The sequence below is a fragment of the Pavona decussata genome, unplaced genomic scaffold, assembly GCF_977016875.1.
Source record: "Pavona decussata unplaced genomic scaffold, jaPavDecu1.1 SCAFFOLD_174, whole genome shotgun sequence".
Taxonomy (NCBI): Eukaryota; Metazoa; Cnidaria; class Anthozoa; order Scleractinia; family Agariciidae; genus Pavona; species Pavona decussata.
The window spans coordinates 1,880,051-1,894,892 of NW_028145585.1; the positions used below are offsets into that span (position 1 = coordinate 1,880,051).

The 14,842-nt window shown below is 39.8% G+C and overlaps 1 protein-coding gene across 1 annotated transcript in view; it reads left to right on the forward strand.

The window, feature by feature from the left end:
* Window positions 1-5,735, forward strand: part of LOC146463933 (uncharacterized) — a 38,543-nt gene extending 32,808 nt beyond the window's left edge. Inside the window, 1 exon segment of the mRNA XM_085084018.1 lies at window positions 454-5,735. Within this exon segment, the coding sequence (XP_084940144.1) occupies window positions 454-5,735 (5,282 nt within the window).
* The last annotated feature ends 9,107 nt before the right edge of the window (window positions 5,736-14,842 follow it).

Genomic DNA, 14,842 nt, shown 5'->3' on the forward strand with positions numbered 1-14,842 from the left:
CTGAAGTTTCATAAGCGACAAATCTTTTCTCACTCATTTTTCCAAAGAAATTCGAATTTGAAAACAGTCCGGAGAGCGAATTTATACAATTTTACGAACGGTTTCAAAAGTCAAACGCTGCAAGTTCAGGCTTGAATGAGAATTGCTTTGATACAGCTCAAGCGAGAAAAAAAATTATACGAGGCTCTTGATTGAACATCGTTTTCTTCACACGTAAAAAATACGATAAGTGACATTTTATTGGCTCTTAGCTATTGCTAATGGAAATTTATCTCGCGCCTTTCTAGTGAGTAAATGTCAGTGTGTATATGATAAATGTTTCTTTGCTTCTTTATTTTTCGTTTCGAATCGCATTTGAAGAATGTTTCTCTCCGACGATTTTCTTGAGAATGAAGTATCAAGATGCTACTCATCTTTGAGTGAATACTAAGTAGTTTTTTGTTTTGTTTTCAGTAAGTGTAACAGCAATCAGACGTGAATTGTTTGGTGAAAAACCAGCACTGACAGCTGATAGCTACCATTCACTTGGGGTTACACAACTTGAAATGGAGGACTTCAAGTCAGCACTTCAGTCAAAACATCATGCACTTGAAATGAGACGTGAATTGTTTGGTGAAAAACACTCCCTGACAGCTGACAGCTACTATTCAATTGGGGTTACACAACATGAAATGGAAGACTTCAAGTCGGCACTTCAGTCACATCAGCGTGCACTTGAAATCAGACGTGAATTGTTTGGTGAAAAACACTCACTGACGGCTGATAGCTACGATTCAGTTGGGGTTACACAACATGAAATGAAAGACTTCAAGTCGGCACTGAAATCATTCCAGCGTGCACTTGAAATCAGACGTGAATTGTTTGGTGAAAAACACTCACTGACAGCTGACAGCTACAATTTAGTTGGGGTTACACAACATGAAATGAAAGACTTCATGTCGGCACTTCAGTCATTCCAGCGTGCACTTGAAATCAGACGTGAATTGTTTGGTGAAAAATACTCACTGACGGCTGATAGCTACGATTCAGTTGGGGTTACACAACATGAAATGAAAGACTTGAAGTCGGCACTTCAGTCATCCCAGCGTGCACTTGAAATCAGACGTGAATTGTTTGGTGAAAAACATTCCTTGACAGCTGACAGCTACGATTCAGTTGGGGTTACACAACATGGAATGAAAGACTTCAAGGCAGCACTTCAGTCAAAACAGCGTGCACTTGAAATCAGACGTGAATTGTTTGGTGAAAAACACTCACTGACAGCTTATAGCTACCATTCAGTTGGGGTTACACAACATGAAATGAAAGACTTCAAGGCAGCACTTCAGTCATATCAGCGTGCACTTGAAATCAGATGTGAATTGTTTGGTGAAAAACATTCCCTGACAGCTGACAGCTACCATTCAGTTGGGGTTACACAACATGGAATGAAAGACTTTAAGGCAGCACTTCAGTCAAAACAGCGTGCACTTGAAATCAGACGTGAATTGTTTGGTGAAAAACACTCACTGACAGCTAATAGCTACCATTCAGTTGGGGTAACACAACATGAAATGAAAGACTTCAAGGTAGCACTTCAGTCAAAACAGCGTGCACTTGAAATGAGATGTGAATTGTTTGGTGAAAAACATTCCCTGACAGCTGACAGCTACCATTCAGTTGGGGTTACACAACATGAAATGAAAGACTTCAAGGTAGCACTTCAGTCAAAACAGCGTGCACTTGAAATGAGATGTGAATTGTTTGGTGAAAAACATTCCCTGACAGCTGACAGCTACCATTCAGTTGGGGTAACACAACATGAAATGAAAGACTTCAAGTCGGCACTTCAGTCATTCCAGCGTGCACTTGAAATCAGACGTGAATTGCTTGGTGAAAAACACTCACTGACAGCTGATAGCTACGATTCAGTTGGGGTTACACAACATGATATGAAAGACTTCAAGGCAGCACTTCAGTCATTCCAGCGTGCACTTGAAATGAGATGTGAATTGTTTGGTGAAAAACATTCCCTGACAGCTGACAGCTACCATTCAGTTGGGGTTACACAACATGGAATGAAAGACTTCAAGGCAGCACTTCAGTCAAAACAGCATGCACTTGAAATGAGATGTGAATTGTTTGGTGAAAAACATTCCCTGACAGCTGACAGCTACCATTCAGTTGGGGTTACACAACATGAAATGAAAGACTTCAAGGCAGCACTTCAGTCAAAACAGCGTGCACTTGAAATGAGATGTGAATTGTTTGGTGAAAAACATTCCTTGACAGCTGACAGCTACGATTCAGTTGGGGTTACACAACATGGAATGAAAGACTTCAAGGCAGCACTTCAGTCAAAACAGCGTGCACTTGAAATGAGATGTGAATTGTTTGGTGAAAAACATTCCCTGACAGCTGACAGCTACCATTCAGTTGGGGTTACACAACATGAAATGAAAGACTTCAAGTCGGCACTTCAGTCATTCCAGCGTGCACTTGAAATCAGACGTGAATTGCTTGGTGAAAAACACTCACTGACAGCTGATAGCTACGATTCAGTTGGGGTTACACAACATGAAATGAAAGACTTCAAGGCAGCACTTCAGTCAAAACAGCGTGCACTTGAAATGAGATGTGAATTGTTTGGTGAAAAACATTCCCTGACAGCTGACAGCTACCATTCAGTTGGGGTTACACAACATGGAATGAAAGACTTCAAGGCAGCACTTCAGTCAAAACAGCATGCACTTGAAATGAGATGTGAATTGTTTGGTGAAAAACATTCCCTGACAGCTGACAGCTACCATTCAGTTGGGGTTACACAACATGAAATGAAAGACTTCAAGGCAGCACTTCAGTCAAAACAGCGTGCACTTGAAATGAGATGTGAATTGTTTGGTGAAAAACATTCCTTGACAGCTGACAGCTACGATTCAGTTGGGGTTACACAACATGGAATGAAAGACTTCAAGGCAGCACTTCAGTCAAAACAGCGTGCACTTGAAATGAGATGTGAATTGTTTGGTGAAAAACATTCCCTGACAGCTGACAGCTACCATTCAGTTGGGGTTACACAACATGAAATGAAAGACTTCAAGTCGGCACTTCAGTCATTCCAGCGTGCACTTGAAATCAGACGTGAATTGTTTGGTGAAAAACACGCACTGACAGCTGATAGCTACGATTCAGTTGGGGTTACACAACATGATATGAAAGACTTCAAGGCAGCACTTCAGTCAAAACAGCGTGCACTTGAAATGAGATGTGAATTGTTTGGTGAAAAACATTCCCTGACAGCTGACAGCTACCATTCAGTTGGGGTTACACAACATGGAATGAAAGACTTCAAGGCAGCACTTCAGTCAAAACAGCATGCACTTGAAATGAGATGTGAATTGTTTGGTGAAAAACATTCCCTGACAGCTGACAGCTACCATTCAGTTGGGGTTACACAACATGAAATGAAAGACTTCAAGGCAGCACTTCAGTCAAAACAGCGTGCACTTGAAATGAGATGTGAATTGTTTGGTGAAAAACATTCCTTGACAGCTGACAGCTACGATTCAGTTGGGGTTACACAACATGGAATGAAAGACTTCAAGGCAGCACTTCAGTCAAAACAGCGTGCACTTGAAATCAGACGTGAATTGTTTGGTGAAAAACACTCACTGACAGCTTATAGCTACCATTCAGTTGGGGTTACACAACATGAAATGAAAGACTTCAAGGCAGCACTTCAGTCATATCAGCGTGCACTTGAAATCAGATGTGAATTGTTTGGTGAAAAACATTCCCTGACAGCTGACAGCTACCATTCAGTTGGGGTTACACAACATGAAATGAAAGACTTCAAGTCGGCACTTCAGTCATCCCAGCGTGCACTTGAAATCAGACGTGAATTGTTTGGTGAAAAACATTCCCTGACAGCTGACAGCTACGATTCAGTTGGGGTTACACAACATGGAATGAAAGACTTTAAGGCAGCACTTCAGTCAAAACAGCGTGCACTTGAAATCAGACGTGAATTGTTTGGTGAAAAACACTCACTGACAGCTAATAGCTACCATTCAGTTGGGGTAACACAACATGAAATGAAAGACTTCAAGGCAGCACTTCAGTCAAAACAGCGTGCACTTGAAATGAGATGTGAATTGTTTGGTGAAAAACATTCCCTGACAGCTGACAGCTACCATTCAGTTGGGGTTACACAACATGAAATGAAAGACTTCAAGGTAGCACTTCAGTCAAAACAGCGTGCACTTGAAATGAGATGTGAATTGTTTGGTGAAAAACATTCCCTGACAGCTGACAGCTACCATTCAGTTGGGGTTACACAACATGAAATGAAAGACTTCAAGTCGGCACTTCAGTCATTCCAGCGTGCACTTGAAATCAGACGTGAATTGCTTGGTGAAAAACACTCACTGACAGCTGATAGCTACGTTTCAGTTGGGGTTACACAACATGATATGAAAGACTTCAAGGCAGCACTTCAGTCAAAACAGCGTGCACTTGAAATGAGATGTGAATTGTTTGGTGAAAAACATTCCCTGACAGCTGACAGCTACCATTCAGTTGGGGTTACACAACATGGAATGAAAGACTTCAAGGCAGCACTTCAGTCAAAACAGCATGCACTTGAAATGAGATGTGAATTGTTTGGTGAAAAACATTCCCTGACAGCTGACAGCTACCATTCAGTTGGGGTTACACAACATGAAATGAAAGACTTCAAGGCAGCACTTCAGTCATATCAGCGTGCACTTGAAATGAGATGTGAATTGTTTGGTGAAAAACATTCCCTGACAGCTGACAGCTACGATTCAGTTGGGGTTACACAACATGAAATGAAAGACTTCAAGGCAGCACTTCAGTCAAAACAGCGTGCACTTGAAATGAGATGTGAATTGTTTGGTAAAAAACACTCACTGACAGCTGACAGCTACCATTCAGTTGGGGTTACACAACATGAAATGAAAGACTTCAAGTCGGCACTTCAGTCAAATCAGCGTGCACTTGAAATCAGACGTGAATTGTTTGGTGAAAAACATTCCCTGACAGCTGACAGCTACCATTCAGTTGGGGTTACACAACATGAAATGAAAGACTTCAAGTCGGCACTTCAGTCATTCCAGCGTGCACTTGAAATCAGACGTGAATTGTTTGGTGAAAAACACTCACTGACTGCTGATAGCTACTTTTCAGTTGGGGTTACACAACATGAAATGAAAGACTTGAAGTCGGCACTTCAGTCAAAACAGCGTGCACTTGAAATCAGACGTGAATTTTTTGGTAAAAAACACCCACTGACAGCTGATAGCTGATAGTTGGGGTTACACAACATGAAATAAAAGTCAGCACTTGAGTTACATCAGTGGCGGTGTGCTTGGGTTATACAATGTGAAATGAAAGACTTCGAGGCAGCACTTCAGTCACACCAGTGTGCACTTGAAATCAGACGTGAATTACTGGTTGAAAAAGACTCGAGAGTAGCTCATAGTTACTATAGACTAGGAAACACAAAACTGCAAAAGGGAAATCTTACTTCAGCTCTTGCGTCACACCAGTGCGCACTTGAAATAAGACAGGAATTGTTTTGTGAAATGCACTTGAAAGTAGCTGAAAGCTACTTTGAACTAGTAAACACGCAATTGCAAATGGGAGATCTTACTTCAGCTTTTGCGTCGCACCAACGCGCCCTTGAAATAAAAAGTGGATTTTTTGGTGATTACCGCCCACTGGCAGACACGTGATCAGCAATGTAAGCATATCAACAAGCCCTTAATATCTGGCTAGATTTTGGGGGAAGTGATCTGCGTGTAACACAAAAAGGATTTTTTCTCGTGGGCAACGACCAGTTCTTAACGGGAAACGTTATAATAAATTACGTGCTTTTGTGATCCTTTGAAGCGTTTGATATTAGGTTAAAGTTTCTCGGCGCAGAGCAAATATTTACTGCCTGGAGTTTCTTTTCTCTGTTTTTGTGTATTTGGTGTATCTTTTCATGGATGAACTTGCTTTATATTTGAACTAGAAGATGCGACACCGCTGGTTTTCAGTGAACAGTATCATTCACCTGAGGGCATTTCGTTTGAAATATGTTCCACTACCCCTCTCACAGAAGCTACAGGAAAGCGAGATTTATGGACGCGTTGGGTCACCCTTCATAAATTCGATGCCCTTACACCTTTTGATCTACCCAGTTAAGTTCACTGCTTCCTCGTTTTGATTAATGAACGTAGCTAGACGTTCCTGTTGGGAGAAGTGAAATCGATAAAATAAGGAACAATAAAAGGAAGTTAAACATAGATTCAGCAAGGACGAAAATGAGAAAAAGATAATTAAAGCCCAGGAGAAAAGGAAATTACGAGAACAATGCTATATCTTTACAGCATTGAACTTAAAATGGGAGAGCTTTAAACCTGAGGATAAAGAAATGCAACATGACAACCGGTCAGAAAGCCAAGAGCTTCCTTAGGAGTTAGATTGCAGTATTCTGAGTATAAAACAGAGAATGAATTAATGATGGCGACTCCCACACAATTTCAAGATCAAGAGAGATCTTCATTTTCCCCCTCCAATTCAATCTCCGCGTGTTTTATTTTCGCGTTCGCTCTCAGTCGCGCCTCCTTTTAATCCCCAGAGTGAGAGCCTTTTAACAGGCCGTCGCTGACCCCTGGACACCCTGCGCTTTCTCGAGCAACTCAAGTAGAGAGTACTTAAAGTTGTGGCCTGGAGTCTGTGCCGCCATTCTACGTCCTGACGTTAAGTCACTGTAGGATAGTCTCTTGCCATCCAATGTTGAATATCAAGACGAGAGAACATTATCAGAAAACACTTTCTTCTTGGACCCACCAACTCGACTTGCACGAGACGATGTGAATGAAGTACATGCAAGGCTTTTCTAAACACTAATAGAAACGATATTGCGGCAAGAATGCACATTCGTGTTGACGAAACAATGGAGGTGAAAAAGTGAGGCTTGAAGAGCTCGGAGTCAGTAGTTTGATTGCTTTAGTAAATAAATTGTTGCATTCGTACGAGAAAGATACTTCGGCTACTTTAAAAACGGAAAGAATCTTTACATTTCAAGGACATAGTGCGTTCCATCGCTGTATAACAGTGAGGAAACAAGTTGTGATATATTATCCGTAGTTAGATTTTTAAGCCTTTAAGTCCCTCTAGCGAGCAGCTGATAATTTCTCTTTACAAACAGTCACTACTCAATCCATTCCCGAATGTGAAACATATTCTCCCAACCAGTATCATAAGAAATGTATCAAGAATAGTAAGGAGAGTATGTTTGTTGATACTGGGGCTTAAAGGGTGAATGAATTACGCCATTGCAGACGAATATAAAATCTCTGTAACCATTTGTTTACAGAGGGAGTGTACATACACACTAAATGCATTATTTTAATTTTGATTAATTGTATGGCCCAATGTTATTAGTCTTAACGAACATACAGATGTACAAGTTCCTTGAGTATTTGTTTTCTATGTTTACTCGTTTAATCTTTGAATTTAAACTTTTTTAATATCGATACCAGATTCTATGGCAAAGGGGATGCTGGGGTAACGGTATTAATTTTCCTCGTCAATGTACAATAAAGTTTCCTACCACTTTGTATAAATTGCATTTGGTTTCTATTCTAACTACATTTTAAGCTTGGTGGCAACACTCATTCTGAGAGCGCCTGTGGGAAAAAACCCTGTTGCTCTACGCACAACTCTGAACAAGAGAAAAAAATTATGTGACTGAACTTTATTAAAAATACTGGCTCTCAATATTTAGTTTTTATTTTTTTTTTAAAATTTTATCAAGCATGATAAAGTGATCGATTTGATTATGAAAATTACGGGTAGAATCATATTTACAACGTTTCGGTGTTTTCATGACACCATCATCAGGTCAAAATACAATTTTCAACAGATAACAAGAATATTAATGTTCAAGTTCAAGTCCCTTGAGGCTAGGTGAAGAGTTTTGCTTTTATCGAGTCACTTTGACTTATTTAGACACGGTTTCTGCTCATGAATAAGGAACATTTCGTAGAGAAGACAATCAAATTTGCTGGGGCATTCCTTAAGACTGTGAAACATATTAGATGTTATTGTTCTTGATGGATGTTGACTTGATTGAATATTGATCCAGATCTTTTATGCTCATCGATTCGTTGGTAAAGATGCCGGCGCGTGTAACCAACATAGCTAGCATCACACCAGCCACATTCAAATTTGTAAACAACTGATTGTTCGTTGATCAACGCGGGCTTGATTTCTTTGTGTTTGAGATCTTCTCCAACTTTTCCGAGAGATGAAGACCAGGCATAAGTCGATGTTTAACAGCTTACCAAGATCCTTCAACTGTTTGCGCACAGAGTCAGCTGATTTTTGTTCCTTGAATGGTAGAACAATTCGTACTGATTGCAGGTCAGGTGTAGATTTGCATGGAGGTGCTGGTGTTTGAAGTTTGACAGAAGTTTTCAAATGTCACTTGTATTACAGGGCTAACAATGTATATCCCACATTTCAATGGCACTAATGCTAAACTGACCACGGCACAACATGCATGGACAGGAAACGCCCCTACAAAGGCATCACCCGATTTGAACTTAGCTTTGACCAATAACATCCAATTTTCTAGTTGTCATATAAGAAGACAAACATTTTCATACAACAGCGATTCAAATTCGAATATTAACCGGAAGTAAATTTACGCTGTACATTTGCGTTTGAACGTAGTTATCAAATAGAAAAAGTTAGATGCATTTATTTAGTCATTCTTAAAAGATTCGTGGGCAAACTACAACAACAACAAACACAATTTATTTTACAAATTCAGATATAAGTTGCTCGTCACGCAAACTAGCTGTACTACGTTTCTATCATTTTCATAAAGCTCCAATATGAAGTTTTTACTCTTGAAATTTTCTCATTTCATCGTTTTGTTACCATTCTTACCCTGCAAAATAATAATCTTGAGTTGTCAAAGAAAATGTCTGAGTTACTGTGAAACATATTGAGAAGCCCCGCCTCGAACGCGCTTCCTAATCATCGGTCACACTAGCTGCGTTCGACGTAGAAAGAACAGACTCTCAGATTGGAGTCGAGATTGTATGGGAAAATGAATGAATGGATCCTGGGGCTCGTATCTGACATCCCCCGCAGATTTTGCAGGGCGGATTACATCATCACCAACTTGACAAAGGAGAGGGTGCCTGTACATCCTTCTGTATGTATCTTACCGTCGGAGCCTGGAACTGCTTCACCGCGAATTGCAGTGTCTGCAGTGTCCTTTTGACCTCCATCAGTTTGTTTTGTATCTCATACGGGGAAGAGACGTCTTCACTGTGTCCCTCGGTTTGTAGCTCGTCCGGGAGAGGGATCTCCTCAATGGTTTCCTCTTTTGAGGCCTTTTTGTTTCCGGATAAATAACGGTGGATAAGATTTTTCATAACCACTCGGCGCTTGAAAGGAAAGCAACAGATTGTGAGGTTATTAGACTAATTTATATGTTTTAATTCTGAAACAACACAGAGAAAATAGAAACAAATTAATTAAGTCTAGGTGATATAATGTCCCATCTTAATTATTCATAAACTGTTTGACAGTCTAACGATCATATCGAATGAAAAATTTTGTTTCCAAGCTGGTAGTTTCGTTTAGAGCTGGCATTTTCTTATTATTATTTTTTTCTCGGAGATATGTAGGTCTCCATCGGCTAAGGGTATTAAGGCCCAGTCTACACGTATCTGTTTTTGTTTAAAAACGCAAAAGCCTTTCTCCTTTTTAAAAATTTCTCTACATACATGTATCTTTTTTGAATGGTATTTGCTCATCCCGATTGTCCGTTTTCGTTTGAAAACGCAAGCGATTTTTTTGTTTTATTTTTTTCCCACGTATCCGATGAAATCGCTCACCGAAAACGGAACTTTTCGCAAATGATATCCGTGGAATTCGATCTCGAGACGCCATTGTTTGAGAAAAGTTCCGTTTTCTGGTGTTTACACGAAACACGAAAACGGCGATTTAAATAATTTCTGCATGTGATCGCTTTTACTAAAGTTGTTTTTTCGGTGATCGTTTACACCAGATACGCCGAGCCGACGGAAGACTAATCCGTAAAGAAAAAGTTGCGTTTTCAAACGAAAACGGGAACGTGTGGACGAAGCTGGGGACATATCTAATCAATTCTTCTTGGGGACCTTTGGGCCTTCAAACCTGTTTATAAGCGGTTTATTTAAGGTAGATAAATAGTTTTCTAGTTTGGGATGCAAGCCTTCTTGTTGCTCTCAGCAGCAGACGATGTTTAGATATAACTGTTTATAACGTGGTTTTGTGACACATTGTCTAAACTTTAATAACTGACCCATAAAGTTGTTTTATATGCTAAAGCTTTTTTCAAGTCATTTGGTCTGTTACTATATATTTTACAAAAGAGCAGTTTATCAGCTTCACGAGGTAACCAACTAGAAATTCCTGGTAACCCAGGTATCTCTAGTAAAAAGTGGCGCTGGCCATAGTACGGTGTTCAGTTCATGTATGCTCACTTTGTTAATCCAGTGGTATCGTCTAGCAAGCCAGTGGATTCCGGAGGCAGCTTTCTTCACGGGTACCAAGTTAAATGGCGGTGTAAGGGGACTGACCTCACTAACATAATACATCCAGATACGGGTCCTCGCAAACTTCCACGTCATGTCCTTCTCGTCCTACAAGAATACAGTCAGAGGTTCTGTTGTCTTGGTTACGAATGGAGAAAAAGGGTAAACACAATCTCGTCACCAGTGAAGAGAAGAGGAGACCCTGATGCGCCATGGATGGGTCTAAGTGTCCCTTTCGCGTCCTTTCCCCTTTTTAAACTCTCATCACTACCATATATATGTTCGACATACATTTTTTTTTAACTGTGTGTAGCCCAATAAAATTGTCATAAAAGTACAGAAGTGGATAGCCAGAATTGCTTACTAATGGGATTGCTCAGTCTTCAATTAAGAACCGTAAATGTTGTTAAAATGATTTGAGAAATTGAGAGCAGTGAAAAAAAATGCCGTCACTCCGAGAAATGCTCCATGAGGCTGTTGCCGGACAAAGAGTGAACGAAATATCGATTTCTTGATACAAACCCTTAGGATATGTAGTGAAGATGCTAGTTTGGAATTCCTGCGGCATCTCAAAATGTGCACTGGTTGGAATGAAAAGGCGGAAACAAGTCAGTAGTAGAGGAATACAGTTTTAGTTAATACTGAAATGATTTAAGAATGACAGGAAACCTTATTCTTGCTATTATGAAAAAAAGAAAATGTTTTCGCCAGATGCCTGGTTTCGCGATTGGCAAGCATTGCTGGCAATATGAGGTGCATGCGATGTGTTAAAGAGGCTACGTCATGACGGGGACGCGTCGCGTTTAAACGGGGCAAACAAATTGGGATGATCTATGTGTTCGTTAAATAATGGTTGCCCGTTCTTAACCGACAAGGGTGCAAAAGCTCCTGCATGAATTAAAATTCTCATATAGTTATAATTAGTTTAACTTCATTTCAGAAAGGTTATTTTGTATTACGGTTGAGCGGCTTGATTAAGCATTCATCGCCGCTCTGTGTGATTGGATAGAACTTGATTTGATCATTGACTGATGAAGTAATTTGAAAACTAGTGATTGACAGCGCCATCTAGCCAGAAAACAAAGCAAACGCGTAATTTTTTAGATTTCCAAATCTATTTGTAAAAATCCCTCTACGTTAATCTGATGCAATACAGCAGGATACGATGCGATAGAAAACAGCAGCTTTCATTTGTACACGACGAAAAAAAAAAAAAGAAAGAAACTTAAATCAACCGAGCTGCGGACATCAATAATTGATATCTTAAGGAAAACAATGGCCAAAATATTCATCAACTAAGAAATATCTTATGCACTCGCTTGATAAAATGTCAAATTCTCAAAACGTCATTGAAAACATGGCGCGCACTCAGTAAGGAGTATTTATACCTTGACCCACTGGGTTACGGCCTCGCACCACTGAGTTCTCCCAAGAGAAAATAAGGGGACAGAGAGGGAGACCCCCAGTATAGCCCTTGGGATATGTGAATTTCACTTAAGCTATTATTAGACATCGTGAAAACGAAAGCCTGTTTCCCGAGACGTCCGCAAACGTATCTAGACGCCTGTAAATGCCACTTAGGCATGCCATAGTGAATATTCAACTGCCGCCATTACAGAATGCGACGATAGCACGCTCCGATGACTTCCCGTGACGTCACACTGACCGTTTGCGGACGTCTCGGGAAACCGACTTCCGTTTAGACGTTGTCTAAAAATAAAATAATTGAAATTCACATATCCCAGCCAACGCCCCTAGTTTCCCTCTCTGTCCCCCTTATGTTCTCTTGGTTCTCCTCAATAAAGCGTCAATTGAAACGAGTTGAACGCGCAGTTTGAGAATCGCTGCCTAGTTTCACTTTATTACCGTGCTAACCTGTTGATTACTGTGTAACTAAAAGTTAATTGGAAGTAACGTACGTCCTTGAAATCGATTGATCGAGTGGAACCCTCAGGAATACTAAGGTAAGGCAAAATCGAAATAACGGGTTACATAATGCAGACGTACTGTCGTCTCACCCATTAAGAATGTCTGTTTAGTTTGTTTGCGCCCAATAACTTATCTATGACTGATTAAAATGAACGCTGGACGTTAGGCTTATAAGTTAATTGACGTTTTAAGAACTTCCCAAATGTGTTGAATAAAAGATATGTTTTTTTTTTTCGTGGACGGACAATTCCCGGCTACATACTTGTGAAAGTATTGCAAAAATGTAACTACGGGAGCAGTTTTCATTTCAACTGGGAAAGACTAGCCCTGTTGAAACTCGAATCAATTAGGCCTTTTTAGATTCCTGGCATCTTCATTACCGTCTGTATGACTCCTGTCTATTTGCTGTTTCTGTCCCATAACATATCTTTAAATATAGAAGACCGATACACAGGGAGTTCTAATGAATCGTAACGTTGCGCGGCTGTATTGTGCTACTCTAAAGCGATTGCACAAGCATTACCGACTTTTTTAATCGCTTCATTTTAATTCTAAAGGATAAAGAAAGGCGTAGATTAAGTGTATTCAGAGTACGCCCAACTGAAATGGCTTGCATGATTCAGTTTTCGCAACTTATAAAGAAACACTGGGCATTTTGCACCCTGCGAGCAGAGCCTCCTTTTGTCGTTTTCTTTACTGAGAACGCCAAAATCGAGTAAGCAAAAGAAAGGCTCTGCTACCAGGGTGGGCATTTTGATGACGCGAGATATCAAATGCTTGGTCCTCTAAATTTTATCGAAACAATCGCTCAATATCTGAGTTTGAGGACCTGTCACGAACGGAGTAATGCTAGGTCAAGAGAAACTACATTAATTTAAAATAAGTATAATGAAATTTGTAAAACAAAAAGCTAACTAAACGTTGATAGCAAATGAACAAGTTTTATTAGAACTCGTTTTCGTGCCAAGCATCTGAAGAATGACTGAAGAAGGTTTCCCTGCGTTGTTTTGAGTTGTCTTATTGCGTTTTCTTTACAAGTTGTTTGCATGTAAAGAATAAACGATTCTTCCGAAGTGAGTCGACAAGCTAAATTTCTCAGTTGTGGCAAAACGACTGGTTATTTAGCTTTCTTGCAACATTGTGAATGAATGTTGATAATCTTTAATGAAGATGCTAACTTTACTGTATAAAAACAACAAGTGATTTACCATAGGATCCTCTTATACTAAAAATAATCAACATTACTACTTTACTACAAACGTTAAACCTACGATATTTACAGCGCAAATAAATAACGAAATTAAAAACTAAAAGCTACTCACACCGTAAGGCATGCTAAGATAATACAACGAAGATGTATAATGCAATTTTATCAATCATTATGATAGCCAGTGTTAAATAAAGTAAGGGAAATTATCCTGACTGGCACACGCATTATGGGAACTTGTTACAGATAATGCAGTTGCCATGAGACCGAAATCATGCCACAATTATTAGACTCTTATGCAGCTTGCAGTTTTTATCTTACTTCTTATATATTTTGAATTTTGTAAAAAGATGATTATTTTCCTTTTTCTGTTTTTCTGGGTGGACGCCATGCATGGGTCTTAGTGACCCTCTCTCCCCTGTCCCCTTTTTTAAACTCTCATCAGTACCATGTATATATATGTTCATATTTTTTTTAACTGTGTGTTGCCCAATAAAATTGTCATAAAAGTGCAGAAGTGGATTGATAGCCAGAATTGCTTTCTAATGGGATTGCTCCGAGAACAACATTTCAGTCTTCCATTAAGAACTAGAAATGTTGTTAAAGAGATTTGAAAAAAATTGAGAGCAGGGAAAGAAAAATGCCGTCATTCCGAGAACTGCTCCATGAGGCTGTTGCCGGTCAAAGAGAGAACGAAATATCGATTTCTTGATACAAACCCTTAGCACATGTAGTGAAGATGCTGGTTTGGAATTCCGGCGGCATCTCAAAATGTGCACTGGTTGGAATGAAAAGGAGAAAACGAGTCAGTAGTAGAGGGATACAGTTTTAGTTAATACTGAAATGATTCAGTTAGAATGGCAGGAAACCTTTTTCTTACTATTATGAAAAAAAAAAAAAATGTTTTCGCCAGATGCCCTGGTTTCGCGATTGGCAGGCATGGCTGGGAATAAGAGGTGCATGCGATGTGTTAAAAGAGGCTACGTCATGACGGAGACGCGTCGCGTTTAGACGGGGCAAACAAATTGTGATGATCTATGTTTTCTTTAAATAATGGTTGCCTTTCCCAACCGACAAGGCTGCAAAAGTTCCTGCCTGAATTAAATTTCTCACAGTTAGT